Genomic DNA, 16801 nt, shown 5'->3' on the forward strand with positions numbered 1-16801 from the left:
TCATTAAACTTATTATTTGATTTGTGATTTACTTTTAAAAGGTCACTATATCTGAGTTAAATCAATTTTTTAAGGAGAAACCATAAGTTAATAACAAGAACTAATAACCATACGTTGTCTTATACATTTGTATTTAAATTTGGAATTTTAATTTTGTTAATATTTTTATAATAAGATAATCCGAATTTACTCTATATATACTTAAAGATAAATAATATAAAATGTTTTCGTTTTTATCGTTTGATAAATAAAAATAAAATTACATATAATAGAACAAGTGACTAATTAATTATTGGTTCGTTTTTAATCGATAAACATTAAAAAAATGTTGAGTAACTGTACAAAAAATCTAACTGTTAGTGTTTCTTCCCTGTCTCCTCGAAGCAATATACACGTCATTTATGGACATTATTTAAAGATGAGCTATAGCCTGCAGAAATGTTATACGGAATAATGTCAAAGTGTTTACAATCAAATAGAAGAAAACACAATAACTAATCAAGGTCGAAATAAATTAACGAATTTCGTGTACATATATCTAATCATAAAGAATTAATTTGTCACTCTTATATCAATGATTTATTAAATCAAGCTGGGAGGGTAATTCAAACAGATATTTAGTACCTTCGAGGTTTGATTTTCCTCAAAATATGTAATGTATTTTATGTCACGGTCCTGGCGTGCGAAACGTTTTTAAAATAGGTAAACGGACGTGGATCAGATTATGAGTCAGATTGGTCAGCGATAAGAAATAGCACGAATTTCTAAATATAAGTGGTAATTTCGGCGAGACGGCTGTTGAAATTAATTAATCAGCCGAAGAAAACGTTTACTACACCTTTTTTTTTTTTCTTTGTTTTTCATCCGTTCGAAATTGTGTTAGTATAACATACTGTACGCATTCTAACCGTGACCGATTTAGTAACGCCGGGATGGTTCGGAGTTTAAATCTAATTATTTAGATTGAATTTCTGTCATTGATATCCTTGCCTACCGCATAGAATAAACAAACAGTTCGAAAAAAGTTTTCGAATCCAAATCCATTTGAAAATGTGTCCACGGACCACACGATATTATGCACCGTATACTGAGAATATTGTGAATTCAAAAATATGAACTGTTATGAACAACGTCATATTTTTATATTGTTTTTTTTTTTTATTATTATTATAATAAATATTCTGTTCATGTACATTTTTTTTTTTTTCATAAAGTATTTTTTCTACAGTATTTAATTTGTCCTCATCATACTTTTTAAAGTCGTATATATTCGCGTTACTGTTTTTGACCGAATTATCAATACGCTTCACATCACTGTGATAAATCTCGTGCAACGTCGAATGCAAATCACCGAGCAATCGAATGTGCGCACGTTTTTACCTGGCTTTTATATCCGTGCAATTATTTTGATCCACTGTGCTGGTCGTTCGACTACGTTTCAAATCAAAATTTTAGTTTTACTATTTTCTTTGTCCTGTATAGTCCTGATAGTGAAGTTTTGTACCCCGTCAACTATATGAATTTGGCTACTACCACTCTGCGCCATGATAAATGTATTTATATATGTATACTTATATTCAATTTATAAGCGACCGGTATTTACCTGTCGCATTCACGTTCTCGAAAGAGAAAATAACCCTTGGTTCAACCTCTTCAACTGACAGCTTGACACAGATTTGTATTCCATTTTAACTGATTTTCATCCGAACATCGTGTTCATTTGCAGTTGAAATATACAGAACATTTTCATGATAATTTCTACCATGCGTTGTTTCCACTTTTACAATATTAAATATTATTTTATATTAATATTATTTATATTAATATAAATTAAATATAAAGATAATACAAATTATATCTTTTTAAAAATCAGTACTGCTCCATCATACGTATTCAATGCATCTCATTATTGATATTTCAGTGTTGTTCATCAACACGAATTGTTATGAAACGCGTTCAACCATTCTAAACGGGAATATATAATTGCGCATACAAGGAAAAGAGGATGAAAGTATATAGTTATTATATTAGTTGTAAAATGTACGGATTGCAGATGTCCGAATACGTGAAAACGACTCCGCAGCTCAGAGTGCTAGAAAAACGCAATAGGAGTTAAATCAATATAAAATTATCTTTTGTTTTTAAATGATGTCATTTTGTTTTGTGTCACGTGTGTAAATGTATAAAGATTTTGGTTCAAAGCGGCGTATATCATTACAATTGCGCGATTGATCAACTATCCGAACTCATGGATTGAGCCAAGTTTTGATTAAATGTCTCATAAAAATATAATACTTAAGAATAACCTGGTAGTTTTTCACAAGTTGACGACTTGCTGGCTTTCACAGACTGTTGAAAAAACACGTTGCAACCCTATAGTCTTTATATTACTTCAGTCGCATCATGTACTCGAAAATTCTGCACAATCCTAATAGTTACAAGAACAAACGGCAACACTGATCAACGGTCAATAAACAATTTAAGTTATGTTTATTTAATTATTTAATACATTAATACATTTAGAATTTTTTTAAATATACCTACACGTTTGGCTAAGAAGGGGACCAAAAGTATTGTAAGCCCTCCTTTAAATTCAAGTCTACGCAGGCCTATGCCACCATATAATGCTTGGTAAAAATAATTTTTAGAATTTGAACAATACGTGAAATCGTGAACATGAAAAAAAAAAAAAGGATTTTTTATGTGATAATATTCATGATATAACTTTCCCGTCGTAACATCGTATGCACGTTTGTATATATATATATATATAATAATACATATTATTGCAGTGTTAACAATACACCACAAACGCCTATATAAAGTTCCAACTGCAATAAAAATACCACAATAATCCAGATGTACACATGGTAACGCGTAAAAATAAAATTTAACACAAGAAAGGAAATTATGTAAGTTGCAGAAATAAAAAAAAAAAAAGTTCAAACAATGAGTTTTAAATTAATAAATAAAATTTAAAATTATTGTGCACAATATAGTACAATAAGAAAAAAAAATTATCGTACTTCCAATAACCCGTAGAACTAATTAATTCATTATGTTCCGGTTTTAGCTAAATCAGTATCTGTTAAACAGAGACCCTAAATCAAAATATCATTCTGAGAACTTCCTGAGTTATGCGAAAAACATTATCCAAGTCCTTATCATATTCACTTTGAATTTCGGTCGAACGAATAGATAAGGAAACAATGAATTTTTCGGTAGACAATAGTTAGGTGAGGAAACAAAATAATTGGTTGGAATTCAATTGTTCTAATTTGAAAATGCTCATCTTACGGTTGAGAATCAATTGCAATTCGTTAAAATAAAACAAAAAGTTGAACAGTTAATTATATATTATGCAAACTGAATATGAATCACACAAAAAGTACATAAACCGCACTCTAGGATATTTGCATTATATATTAGCGATGCGCGAGCATAAATAAATTATTGAATAGGTATACGTGTACCGAGAAAATAAATTAAACCGTCTGCGCAAATAAAATATCAAGTCACAACGCTCGTATAATACAAGTGGAATAAAATGAAATAACCATTTCAAGTGGTTGTGAGTTAATATAATAATGCACTAACTTTATATATAATTTGCTAGAAAATTGTTCGTATTAGATTAACTTCTTTAGCGTGTAGGTACGCGAGTTGAAAATTTTACTACCGATAAAAGGACTTGATATTTATGCAAAGATATACCAAAATTTATTTACATGTGGTATTATTTTATTTTTTTGTTACTTTTTATAACTTTAATTTAATAAAATATATAATTATGAAATAAATAAATATATTTCGGTGGTCCGGAACACATAATTACATGGAATGTTATCAGATCACATTTATTATGTTGGTTACGTTTAATAAGCATACTGAGGCCTTAATGATTTTTTTTGAAGTCTCAGACCAACACTTTTCAAACAGAAAACATGTCATAATAACGTGCGAATCCATAATATACATGAAAAAACATTAGTTTTAATTCAGAGTAACGTAGTATATTTGATATCTTTGAACATGTCTTGTAAATGTAAATTGATAAATCTTTAAGTAATAATTTATCATTTCTATCTGGCCTGAAACCAATTTTAAGACACGCCATACAGATTATTTTTAATTATTCGACTCGTGCGTTATTGTACGTTAATTCCTGTAAACGAATCGAAAGAAATTGTGAAAACAGTTAAAACTGCTACAGCTGAAGACGTAATTTCGAGGTAAACACGTGTAAAATAACAGTATCGTACTGTCGTCGCGTTTGCGTCGATTGCTGATCTGCGTACGGAACCGTTTGAAATTGATATTATATTATATTATATTTTTGAAATCGGCACTATTTTCGGATGAAACATTGGTTTCGTGAAAAAATATCTACACGCCCCATTTCGAGCACAATATAAAGTGCACTGCGAGTCAGGATGAATCGCGTACGATTTAGGTACATTGCGTAACGCATCAATCATTGTTCGGTTCTACGTGATGTAACACTGTTTACGCATCTGCGGACGAGTCATCACCGGTAAACTGCGCCAACGGTTCAGACTAATAGCGAACGGGCGCGGTGGGCAACTGGTAACGAAAGATTATTAATAACGGTTTACGGTTGTTGTCGAAAACGTTTTTTTCACGATACTGGGACACGGCGGAAACGTGGTTGAGGGACCCGATATAAAAAATCGGTCATAACCGCCAAAGGTAATACGATATTACGGCCGAAACGTTAAATAAAAAGCGAATAGCCGGATAATTTCTACGAACTTTAAATCGTAATCGAAACACAACGGAAAATCAAAAGCGTTTCATCTTCAGAAAACTTTAATTTTCTTCTTCCCGATTCGATGAATGATTTGAGTTGTTCCGAGGAAAACAAAAATGACCGTCATGACATCCGTGTGTTTATCAAATAAATTATTAAATATAACGCGGGAATTTTTTCCGAGGCCTTCAATACAAAGAATTCAAATTAGATATCTTCTGTATTGCGCTGATCACTGTCAAACTAAATTATTCGTGATGAATAATAAAGCTGGTATTTGGCTGAAAGTAAGTTTTGAATTTTTCCATCGAGTTCAGTACCTTTTGACGAATCGTCAAGAAAACGTAACGACGCAGCAGAGACGGTTTCGGTGGCGTTCATGTTTTTCCTCGTCATTTTTCGCCAGAAATCAACCGAGAACGCATACATTTTTTATATGAACATGTGTTCCTTTAATTTTTCACTTTTTCAAGATTCGCATTTCACGAAAACATCCAGAAATGTTATACTGAAGTTCATTTGTTTGGTTGGATTTTTTTTTCGTCCTTTTTTTTATTTATTATAGAATTGTCACGGATTTTGTCGGGTCCGAGTCTATTTGTTATGAAGACTGCTGGAATTGGCAGGTGTCCCATTGAGTGTTTTGTCAAGAAAGAGGACGGACAAATTTCGACCCCTCGGTGACCGCGAACTTACGACAGATGACAAACGATCTTCGAAGATAATACCCGTTTAGTAATTGGTTTTTATCGTGCTGACCGATGGCGGATCCTCGGTCGGACGAAACAATCGTTTCGTGGTGCAGAGGACTTACGCTTCCAATGCACTATCGAAAGAACACTGTATATGCATCAACGCTATTTTTTAACTGATATTGGTCAGACGAGGTACTGCACCATACTTTATCGATTACGTACTAGAACGTTTTTCGTATTTTCTTCATCGCCCAGATACAGTGTATAGCTAATTAATGAGACACATTTTAGTTCAGTCATATTGAAGACAATCATCAGAATATTACTATTGGTGTGCCGTTCTATTACGTGAAAATATGATCCTGATTTCAATGTACGTGCATGGTTCGCCGAGAGGAAAATAATTTATATAAATCCTCAGTCATTTTTCTCGTATTAAATGCGTTTTTCGTCTTAATTTATACTCCAAATCTAAATGTCAAGTGCTATATAAAAAGGCTATTGAGTTTTTTTTTTTTTTTCATAAGTTCATATTTATTTTTATTTCAATTTATATCTTTAATAATTAACGAAATCCATTTTTATTTGACTTGAAATTTAAACACCGGGGGTTTAATGTGTTTCTTTTTATACATAATATAGACATTTATTTATTTGTTACGTTTTTTTTTTTTTAAATATAAAATACGATCACATTTTTTTCATATTCCTTTAGTCATAAATTGCATTTACATTTTTTGAATACAAAACAAAGAAAGTATATTACGTTTATTATTATACCTCACTTTTTAGACTGTGTAACGTTTGAAGCGCACAACAATTGAAATTAAAATCAACTTGGAATGATAACTTATTTAACTGAACATTCTTAAATCAAATTTTGATTAACGAATAAATAGAGTAAAAACCGTATATTGAGTTGTGTACAAAAAATAGAGGTGGTTCACTCGAAAACAATTTATTCGACCAAAATTAAACTATTTGTTGTTGGTAGATTAAAATGTACCAATATTTCAAAATCCCATTTAATCTCTTCCGATCACTCACCAAACAATGTTATGTTTTATGGCCACATAATAATATATGTAGAACTTATTTTTTTTTCGTTGGCATTAAAAATAATTATCAAAAATTAAAAATTACCGGTAATATGCTAGTTTCCGATATAAATTCTTCGCTGTCTTGATTTGTATGAAAAGAAACCATCATAAATGTCGTATTTTAACATATACACGTTAAAATTAGTATAAATTTTGTGAACTTAAATCTTCGAAATATTTAAATTATTTTCGGATTAGCTCGACTGGATAAATAATAGTTTTCAAGCCATAAATACAAAATTATTAATTTCTTCATTTAAAGAAGAAACGTGAAGACGGTTTTCGATCGCGACTCAAGAGCATTTAAAATATTTTTCTTTAAACGTCCTTATACTCAATGACTCGTTGACCAATGTGAAAAACGAAAAAGTAAAATACAAATAGTTCGCAACGTTCGACGCAGACGATGCAAAATAATTTTGTTTGTGACTGTTCGGCAAATACGGTGTAAAATGCGAATATTGGAAAATTCCAAAATAACCTTACACGGTAAAATCACGATGTTTGTATAAGATTATGCGCGTAGTACGGTACCTACTCTATTTCCCGCCCTCTCTAAGACATGTCAAGTGCCATGTTTTTTCCTGCTATCATCGATCAATTTCGGTGACCGCGAAAAATTACCGGATCCCGATTTCCGGTTAGCAAAAAAAAAAATGCAATACGCGCGAAATATTCCGATGCGAAGCCATGTGTTGCCCGCGTTGTTCTAAATTGTGTGTCTTACACTGGTGTATTGTACGAAGAACCGAGGTTTTTCGTGCGGAACGACTAATCTAACTCGGTTCATGTGAATACACAAGCTTATAACCAAACGAGATTGTGTTCGTAAATGAATTGAACCACGACGGGTTGCTAACGGGTAGGGAACAGCAGAGTTTTCGCGGAACACCTCATCCATCTAGTTTCTTATTTCTACCCTACCGCGATTATTGTATAATACTACGCACAGTAACAACGAAAGTGTGTTGTAGTAATTAGTGGCCACAGTTCAGATTTCCTCCACCCTTCCCCCAGTCATTATGACCGCTGCACAGTGCGTTTCGACGAGTAATGGGGTTCGCCGTAATGCGTCTGACCATTTCTCACCCTGCGACCGCGAAACAAATCTTATCGATCATTCGGGGCCGAATTGAAAATCCGGAAACCATGGAACAACCACCATGTCACGTTCAATCGACGGGTCCGATTTTCGTACACGAAAACAATACACGATGGCCTTTCCCCTTTCGGTTCACCATTGGTTGTTACAGAAATCACCTAGTCAGACCGAATGAAACACGTTAACGATTTAATTCAAGAACAACTAAACCGAGCACATATGAATGTGTGTTCGACCGTTCAGTCGAAAGCGCGAATAATTAATACCGACAATGTGCGCCCGTGATAAATGTTTAATTTGTGATTGATTGATTTTTATTGTTTTCTAACACACCATGTTTTTTTTTTTTTGTTTTTTTTTCCCCGTTCGTCTTGCAGCTCGCCTTCTTTCGGCGGCGGATCGTCCTCGAAGCCCGGGCACGCGGCCAGTGCCGACGACGTGTCCGCGGCGAGTAGCCATCACGGTGGCAGTGGCGGCGGCGGTGGCGGTGGCGGTTCGGTTGCTGCGAGCGCCGCGGAGCACCTATTGCACAAGGACATTGCGGCCGTGGCACAAGGCGGATGGAATGTCACCAAGTCATTGATGAACGTCAAAACGGAGGAGGACAACGTGAGTGCGCGGTATCTGTGTGCAACCCCGTATTTATCGTGCCTCGTTCCACCCTTGTGAACAGATGTCCCTAACTATGTCCCACACAGGTTATTCGCCCGGTCGTCGCTCGTAGGTGTGATGTTTTTTGATGTGAAATGACGTATTTCCGATGATAAAACAGTGTCCGTAGTTTAGTCCTAGTGGCGTCCGCAAAACGGTGTTTTGTTAATGTTTTCGTACTTTGGACGAAATACACAGAGAAACAGAGACAGATATAAAATATATAAATATATATATATATATATATAGATAGATAGATATAGAGAGAGAGAGAGAAAGAGAGACAGACAGATAGACAGGCAGAATGAGGGAGAGGAAGGTGGAAACAAAGTAAGCTAAAGAGTTATATCATTCCACCAGTGCACCGTGATCGACAGCATCAATGATTATCTTTGGAAACGGGGGTGTGTGCGTCCATTGTCTGCATTGATCACTCGCTCAGAATACGTTCTTTAAATCCTTCATTAAATCCTTACTTATGGCATCCTTCACGTAATATAATTACAATCATATTTCGTCGTTTCACGTCTGCCAGACGTCTTGTGACGTATAGATAAATTTTTTTTCTACCATCTCAAGCGATTCCGATATGTTTAAAAAAAAAACAACACGAGTGCATAAAATCTTATAATATGTTGATATGTCATTACAATCGTATTGGAATGAAAAAAAAATGAATAAATAAAAATTACCTATACGGCAAAATTTTATACTTATGGTATATCTGGTATGATAAGTTTTATTAGTTTACAACAACTATTGTTCTGCACATTTTTTTCGGTGAGCATATTTTCTTAACTGATCTATTATTCTACACACAAAACTATTTGTAAACAATCAAAACGTTCAAACTTTCAAATTTTTCAAAAATTCTACCATCCCGTACACACACAGAGGGTACATTTTTTAACGGTGATACCCGATTGAGCACGGTCGTTATCGGCCGACCTTTTTGATGACCCGAATGAGCAGGGTAAAAAAAAAATATTTTATATAACGTTGTCAGATTGAAAACTATTAGGCTGGCAACACACTAACGTTATTTTACCGCGCCGTAATTTTACTGCGCGTTTTTTTAAACCACATTAAAATGAATAGAGCACAACACACGAGTGTCGCGCAGTAAAATTATGGCGCGATATTTCGAAAACTGTCGTGTGCACCTTGACTTTACCGTGCATTAAGAATACCGCTATAAAAGCTTATTGTGAGTACTCCGAATTTAAAAATACTGAAAACCTACTTAAATACTTATTGAAAGTTGAAAATAAGTATTTAGGGAAAAAAAAATTAAATTTTTACCTTTTTCATGACAATTATAAGAGTGCTATTTTTTAGAAAAAAAAAATATTTAATTATAACTTGTGATTAAAATCCAATAAAAGATTTTTAATTATAAATAATTATATTCAAATGTATTTTATTTTGTAATAATAATATGGGCGCACCGAGCTCTATACACCAACAATATAAAAAATGCAAAAAAAAACGGTGTCTTGTCGTTTTTTTATAGGAGAGTTATTTCTTTTAGGAAACCTGAGCCGTAAAAATTTTAATGAAATAATCGTTACAAATCTAAAATTGAATTACATAATAATTATAAAAAAATCTTGCATGCACAGTAATACGGTGCACCGAATAATATTCTACGGTACAAAGCGGCAACGTCGCATCCATTTTCGTGCTCAATTGTGTAGTTTTTGGGTTCATTTTTGGTTCCTATTGTTTGATTAAAACCGTGCTCAGTCGGGTTACGAAAAAGATCAATCGTACTCAATCGGATTCCAGCCTTTTTTAACGAGATATACTAACAACACATTTAAATTAGCAACGCAAGTGTCTTACCGTAGAACAAATCATGCTTGATTCATACGATATTTATATACGTACTCTTGACCAAAATTATCAATATTGTATTGTAATAAGCGATGTGGGCGTTGTCATTTTCACTTTTATAAACTTTTCAATTTTCCCGATTACTTTTTCACTACCTCGCAAGACACGCGCATTAAATATGATGTGTGACTCGTGATCGATAGTCTCATATGGACTTTTACCGTTGGAATAATGTACTAATTATGAAGATAATGATGTTATATAAAAAAATTTTAAATTCCCTAGAAGTGGCTCTAAAATGGTTTAGTAGTCGACATAATTATCTGATAATATGTAACACTGACAATACTCAAAAATTTAAATTCAACTTTTGAATAACAATTAAACAATAGGTAGTGTGAAAAAATTTATATTCTATACTAAACTGAAGTGCATCGTAATACAATTCGAAACAAAACAAAACTTCTAAATCAGAACGAGAAACCAATTAAAATTACCATATTGACATGTTCGATTAATATTATCCAATTGGGATTCATATAATAAAATAGGTAAACTTTTCATCGTATGATTTATAATAAGTTAGTGATATTATGCTGTTAATCTAAATATGAGAACTGAAAAGTCACTAGCTAAATAAATCGACCTGGATACTGCAACACATTGATTACGACGTCGTATACACATGCGATGTTCGTATTGTAATATTATCATGTAGTACTGCTTTCATATTAGGGCGCAACAATTAACTGCATCGTTAGCTACAGCAATTTTAGCGGAAATGGAAGTAAGCTCCCCCTCCCCTATTTTATAACATCATATTTGTATAACATATAATTGTTATTTTTTCAAATAAATTGTTCTGCTTGAACAATGAAATGATTGACATGACAAATAAATGTTCTCTAAGAAGAGATACTTTCACTATTTTAAAACATATGATAGGTTTAAAACTCGGAGTCGAATCGAATAAAATAAAGAATTTGTGCTACAATGTAAAGGCGTCCACCAATAAGTATGAAATATACAGCTAAATACAGCTGGAATAGCGATATTAAATAATCAGGAATGATCCGAATGATCGCGTTAAAGTGATCAATTTACCGGTCAAAAATCACTGCACGATTGTCGTTTGCAGTTTTTTTCGTATTTTTTTATTTTCCCATAAGCATTCGTTTACTACATTCGGTGATTTACTGTACTCATTTTTATGTTGAATACAAAACTATTTATTATCATTGTATTGGCTCCGAATTGATATACTACTTCATCACTAAATATGTTGATTTATTATTATTATTATTTTTATTCTCAATGAGATATTTTTTGTGAAAAAAATTGAAGAACAATGTTAAATTTATTTGAAAAAATGCTTGTTTTATTTTGATTTATTAAATTTATTAAATTATTTCGCAATAGAAAAACTCTTCGATTCAAAAATATTGTATTAGGTGAACCGAAACATAGCATATAATACTCATTCAACGTTATATAAATATACACAATGCATAAAACTTTTACGGTTTTAAATTCAAATGTATTTCGATTTAATAGCAAACTGTAGTGACCGTATGGAAGATATTATATAATATCGCCATTTATTTCAGCATTGTTATTTTTGGTCATGACAAACTATCCACATGACTTGTTTTATCCTGATTTTACAATTTTATACCGTAATGTCTAATATACATGATATATATCAAACTTACTTTTATTATTGAGTAGATTATATATCTGCCAACATATAAAACAAATGTATAGAGTATGATTCTATGTCAATTCATATATATATATATATATAATTTATACATTTTTATATTGTTCCATAAATACGACGTCAAATAATGAAACACTGTTCTACTTATTGTCACAGAGCAGTACATTTTTTTTGAGAAAATTTAATATTTACTGTTTTATTCGTCTCAAATAATTTTATTATAAATAAAATATTTATTTGTTTTGATATCTTCTTAGTATTACTTAATTACCCTGATTCAGTTCCTTGGTGGGTACTAGAAAAAAAAAATTTCATTTTATTTAAATACGGCCATCCTATGCAATACTAAACATTTATAGTTAACCATACGGTGGATCATTTATATTCTTATCCCTCTTCTTTTTTTTCACTTGTTTCTCACGATTTTCTTCTCTGGAAACGTTTACGAAGGGGTTAGAAACTTATACGTCATGATAGCCCTCACGTCGATTCCCAACTGCTCGAAGCGGGCAAGTAGCCAATAATTTATTCATGACTAGCCTACAGTGTGTTGTTTCTACTTATGTAAAAAGGTACTCAAAAATCGCTCTCGGCTTTTCGACGACTTTCTTATATTTTTTTCGTCCAAACTCGAATCGACTTCAGACAGAACTGGACGCGCGTAGAAAGCAATTTAGGTAAATATACCACGAACACAAAATACATAATTACAGCGTTCAAAACGAATGATTTCGGTTTTCTCATCGTGGTGTGCAATTAAACGCTTGTTTGGTATTTAACTTAAACCCTTACAATACGAATGCATATAAATATTATTTTATTCCATATTTACCTACGTAAATAAACGTACAACACGATCCCAGGGTGTTTGGACGTTAATATCGTAGTTTGTCAGTATTTGTTGGGTAACGGTGAGGTACGTCATCAACGTCGAGACCATAAATTTACATTTAGGTGATACGTACATAGAACAAGCAAAATGGGCACCATTATTTTTTTGACATTTTGTACTGCACACGTAGAAATTGTTATTAACGTTTTGTTTTGTTCACGCACAAATCCGCAAAAGCTCACCGCGCGCAATGTTTTAAATGTTTGTCGTGCCGCACGGATACACTTTATGCGTTTCTATATACACATACATTGTCGTGTGCTGCACACGAATGTACCACCATGTTCCTGACCTCGTTAACGTTACATTGTTCTTGCTTTACGGTCGGGCATAATTTTTATCGCTACAAAAACATTGTGCACGCGAGAAGGAAGGATTTTTTTTCCTTCCCCGCAAATATTTCCGTACACAAAAACCGCATAAAAGTAGTATACGCTTTACGTCACCGAACTTCATCGTAATTCGTTCGACGTTTTTCAATGGGCTACAAAATAAAATTATGTTTCCGTACGAATCGAAACGGTTTAACAAACGATTCTGCTGTTATTAAGGAACGACGTTTTCGTTGTGCTTTCGTAACTAAAACTTTAGACACGCGACAATTACGGGGTCGCGCGTTCGGTACGCGGAAACCGTGTTTGTAATTCAAATGTGAAAAGCCGTCGTGGAGTGAGATGTTGTGCATTAGTTACCGAAAGAAAATTGTTGAATTATGAATGTTGACACGGAATCCGAGAGATTGTTGCTAAAAACACAAATATTTACACCGTGTTCATTATGTAAGACTATAGGACTTGACTGACTCGTTGATGTATTATATTATGCATGTGCACGTGAACGCGATGTGAAATGTTTTTTTTTTTTTATTTCAAACACTTAAATCAAAAAACAAAGAAGAAAAAAAGGGAAACGCGGATATTTTTTTTACATTTCACTAATGTACCAAAACGAATCACGAATAAACAATAAATTAATCGAAAAATATTTGTATTTTCAAAATAATATTGTAAATTATCTTCATTATTTCGGATCCCTAGTACCGTTTTTCGGTTGGTCTACCTTTTATTGTATAATAGTATATTGCTTTATAATAATATACTATGTGATTACAAGAATATCATATGCATACTATAAAATATTGGTAGAATTTGAATGATATGGTATGATATGATATTATAACTAGATAGTAAACAAAAAAAAAAATAATTCTCCGATTATATTTCGGTTTAAAAACCTAAAATTTTCAAACACCGTAAATGAGATGTAATATCATCCACACGGTAAAATTGTTATATTACTTTTTTTTTTATTTTGATACATATTTTTTAGAGATGTAATTAATTATTATAAAATTAATTTACCTTTTTCTTTAATTTCTGTATCACATATTTTTATATTTATCAAAATACGATTAAAAGTATAAAAAAAAAAAAAAAGTAAAACAATAGATTAAAAAAAAACAAAAACCCGTATATACATTTTAAATATTTGAGTGATGTTATAAAAATCTGTTATTTTTCATGCCACTTTGAATACAAACCCGATTAACATAAGTTCATTATTACGGCATATTATTAATACATCGCTTCATATACGCAATCGATTCAAAACTTATTTACCTATATTATACTGTGCTCCAATTATTCGATGATTCCTCTCGACTCTCTTTCTTACACACTCACACTCACACATTCACCCATACATACACACAATATATGAAATCCGAGGATTAACAACAGCATTTGTGAAATAACAATAAGTCGTATATGTACGAGCGTTTGTTTGAACGTTTTTGAGTACCCACTTATTATTGCAGTATACCTATAATAATCATATTCAAATGCGTATACAAAAAATGATTCGGAAATCGTTGAAATCAATATTATTTTTTGTTTATAATGAAAATGTTTTGAATAATTTTTCAAAAAGTTCTAAATCACCGAGTACGTATACGATTGACCAAGCGAATAATAATAGTCATTTTTTCTGTTGCTCAATGATTCTAGCACGATCGTTGTCAATCATTGACCGAGTTGAACAAGGAACCACCGGCTGTGCCGTCTGAGAAGGTGGGCCAGATCAATTTTGGCCTTGAATACGACTATCAGCAAAACACATTGATCCTGCGCATAATCGCGGTAAGTATTAGAGCATAATTTAACAGTTTTAATTATTATTTTTTTTTTTTTTGTTATTTATTGAATAAATTATTTCAACAAACATTTGTCTTTACAATAGTTTTAAACTTACAAGTTAAAAGTTGGTTTAATTTTTAATTAGTTATTTTCCGTAGTTTACGTTGTGTAAGTTAAAATAAATAAATATAAAAACAGTTAAGGGAGATAAAACGTGATGATGAGTGAGTGGATACTATTCAGACTCAAATGATAATGATGAGTGTGGAGTTAAAAAAACATATTTTGAAAGCTTTCGGTCTGCAGTTTCTTGATTTTATTTTCAATTTTACAACTATCCAATGGGGTTTAAATTTAACCGAGTTAGTATTCCGATATCATTATAGAGACCACCGGTTACATACGAACCCGCATAATTTTAGAGCTACTCCAAGAAATTGGTTCAATGGAGTCTATATTTTTTTAAATTTTTTTTTTCCAGAAACAAGTATACTAATATTAATCAGTATTATAATTAAAATATAAATCACAGAGTTTATTGTTACAGTTAAGAAAAATAAGAAAAATAATAATGTTTTTTATTTTGCTATAAAAAATTAATATTCATACGGTTATCTTAAATGATTTTTACGTTGTCGTCGTGGACTGATATAAAAAAGACGGTTAACCCAGTAACGCCGTGAATTGAAGCGCGTTCACGGGGAAGATGCAGAAACGTTTTGTTTGTTTTATATCTGGGGACAGTATAGCGGTTTGTAACCCTCTTTTTATTTGAACCACTTCTACGAGTGATTTAATGCTATCAACGTATAAAACGATTATGCAAATAGGCTTTTGTACTTATATTACATATAAGGCCATCGTTATAAATGTAAGCTACGCTTTTTTTATATAAATCGGTATGATGCGGAAAAAAGTGTATCCGTACACTCAAGAACACGTTGGGCACAGAGCGCTACATGGTCTGCTGCTAAGTTGCGTCGGCATTACATAAACACAAATAAAATAATAATAATAATATGGTCGAAAGACCTGTGTAATTGCACTAAAAAGCTTTACTCGGGTTTAAGCTTTGCGCAGGAGTAATTTATGTAATACTTATACATTTTTTTCACGAATGTACGTACCCGCCGCTCGCATATGTATTTTCGCATACATACGTTACGTACATGCATACATACATTTGTATGAACCATTACTGGAATGTTTCGAGAAAACTGCGTGACAGATATAAAAATCTAAAATCAAATCTACATACACATAGGGGAGGGACGGTGCGAAGTCTCCTATGATTTTGTTAAACCGCGTGTATCCATTGTGTTAGAGTGGATTTCAGATCAAATTATCCTGATTTTTTAAGAGTCGATATTCGTTGACAAACAGATGAAAAATCCAAGCACATCCTCTGGTACCTACTTACCACAATGTTTTCTGTACTACGAAGAAAAGTAAGATTCCGTAGAGGCTTTACATTGTTTTCGTTTAAAATGGATGTTTATTAATGTGTAAATGTACACTTGGTGTAGGTAGTTTATCGTTTTTTTTTTCTTTTATTCGTTCAAATTCACTCGAAAATACTGAAGAATCCCAAGAAACTATTTTCTTAATGCACAAAATGTTTACAACAGCCAATTCGTTACGGTCATAAAAGGAGACCCAATAGTGCTTTTAATAAAGAAAAAAATCTATTCTCCGTGCTCGGAATTAAGAATACATCAAAGATCAGAAAATATTACAATATAAATATAGGTATATGCTGTGCTGAAAATCAAGATCAAAGAATTAACTCTATGGCATTTTAAATGAACACAATTTTTTAAATGCTTGGCAAACATTTTTTTGCTAATTTTTATTTTTGCTCGAATCAACTAAAAAATATATTATACTTTAATAGAATAG

General features: G+C 32.3%; 1 protein-coding gene across 1 annotated transcript in view; it reads left to right on the forward strand.

The window, feature by feature from the left end:
* The window catches only part of LOC112694347 (synaptotagmin-7), a 156337-nt gene that overhangs the window by 88369 nt on the left and 51167 nt on the right, over positions 1–16801 (forward strand). Inside the window, exons 3-4 of the mRNA XM_025569785.1 lie at positions 8046–8277; positions 14774–14905. Of these exons, the coding sequence (XP_025425570.1) occupies positions 8046–8277; positions 14774–14905 (364 nt within the window). The remainder of the gene's footprint in view (positions 1–8045; positions 8278–14773; positions 14906–16801) is intronic.

This window comes from Sipha flava, unplaced genomic scaffold, assembly GCF_003268045.1.
Source record: "Sipha flava isolate LNK unplaced genomic scaffold, YSA_version1 127_pilon_pilon, whole genome shotgun sequence".
NCBI classification, from domain to species: Eukaryota; Metazoa; Arthropoda; class Insecta; order Hemiptera; family Aphididae; genus Sipha; species Sipha flava.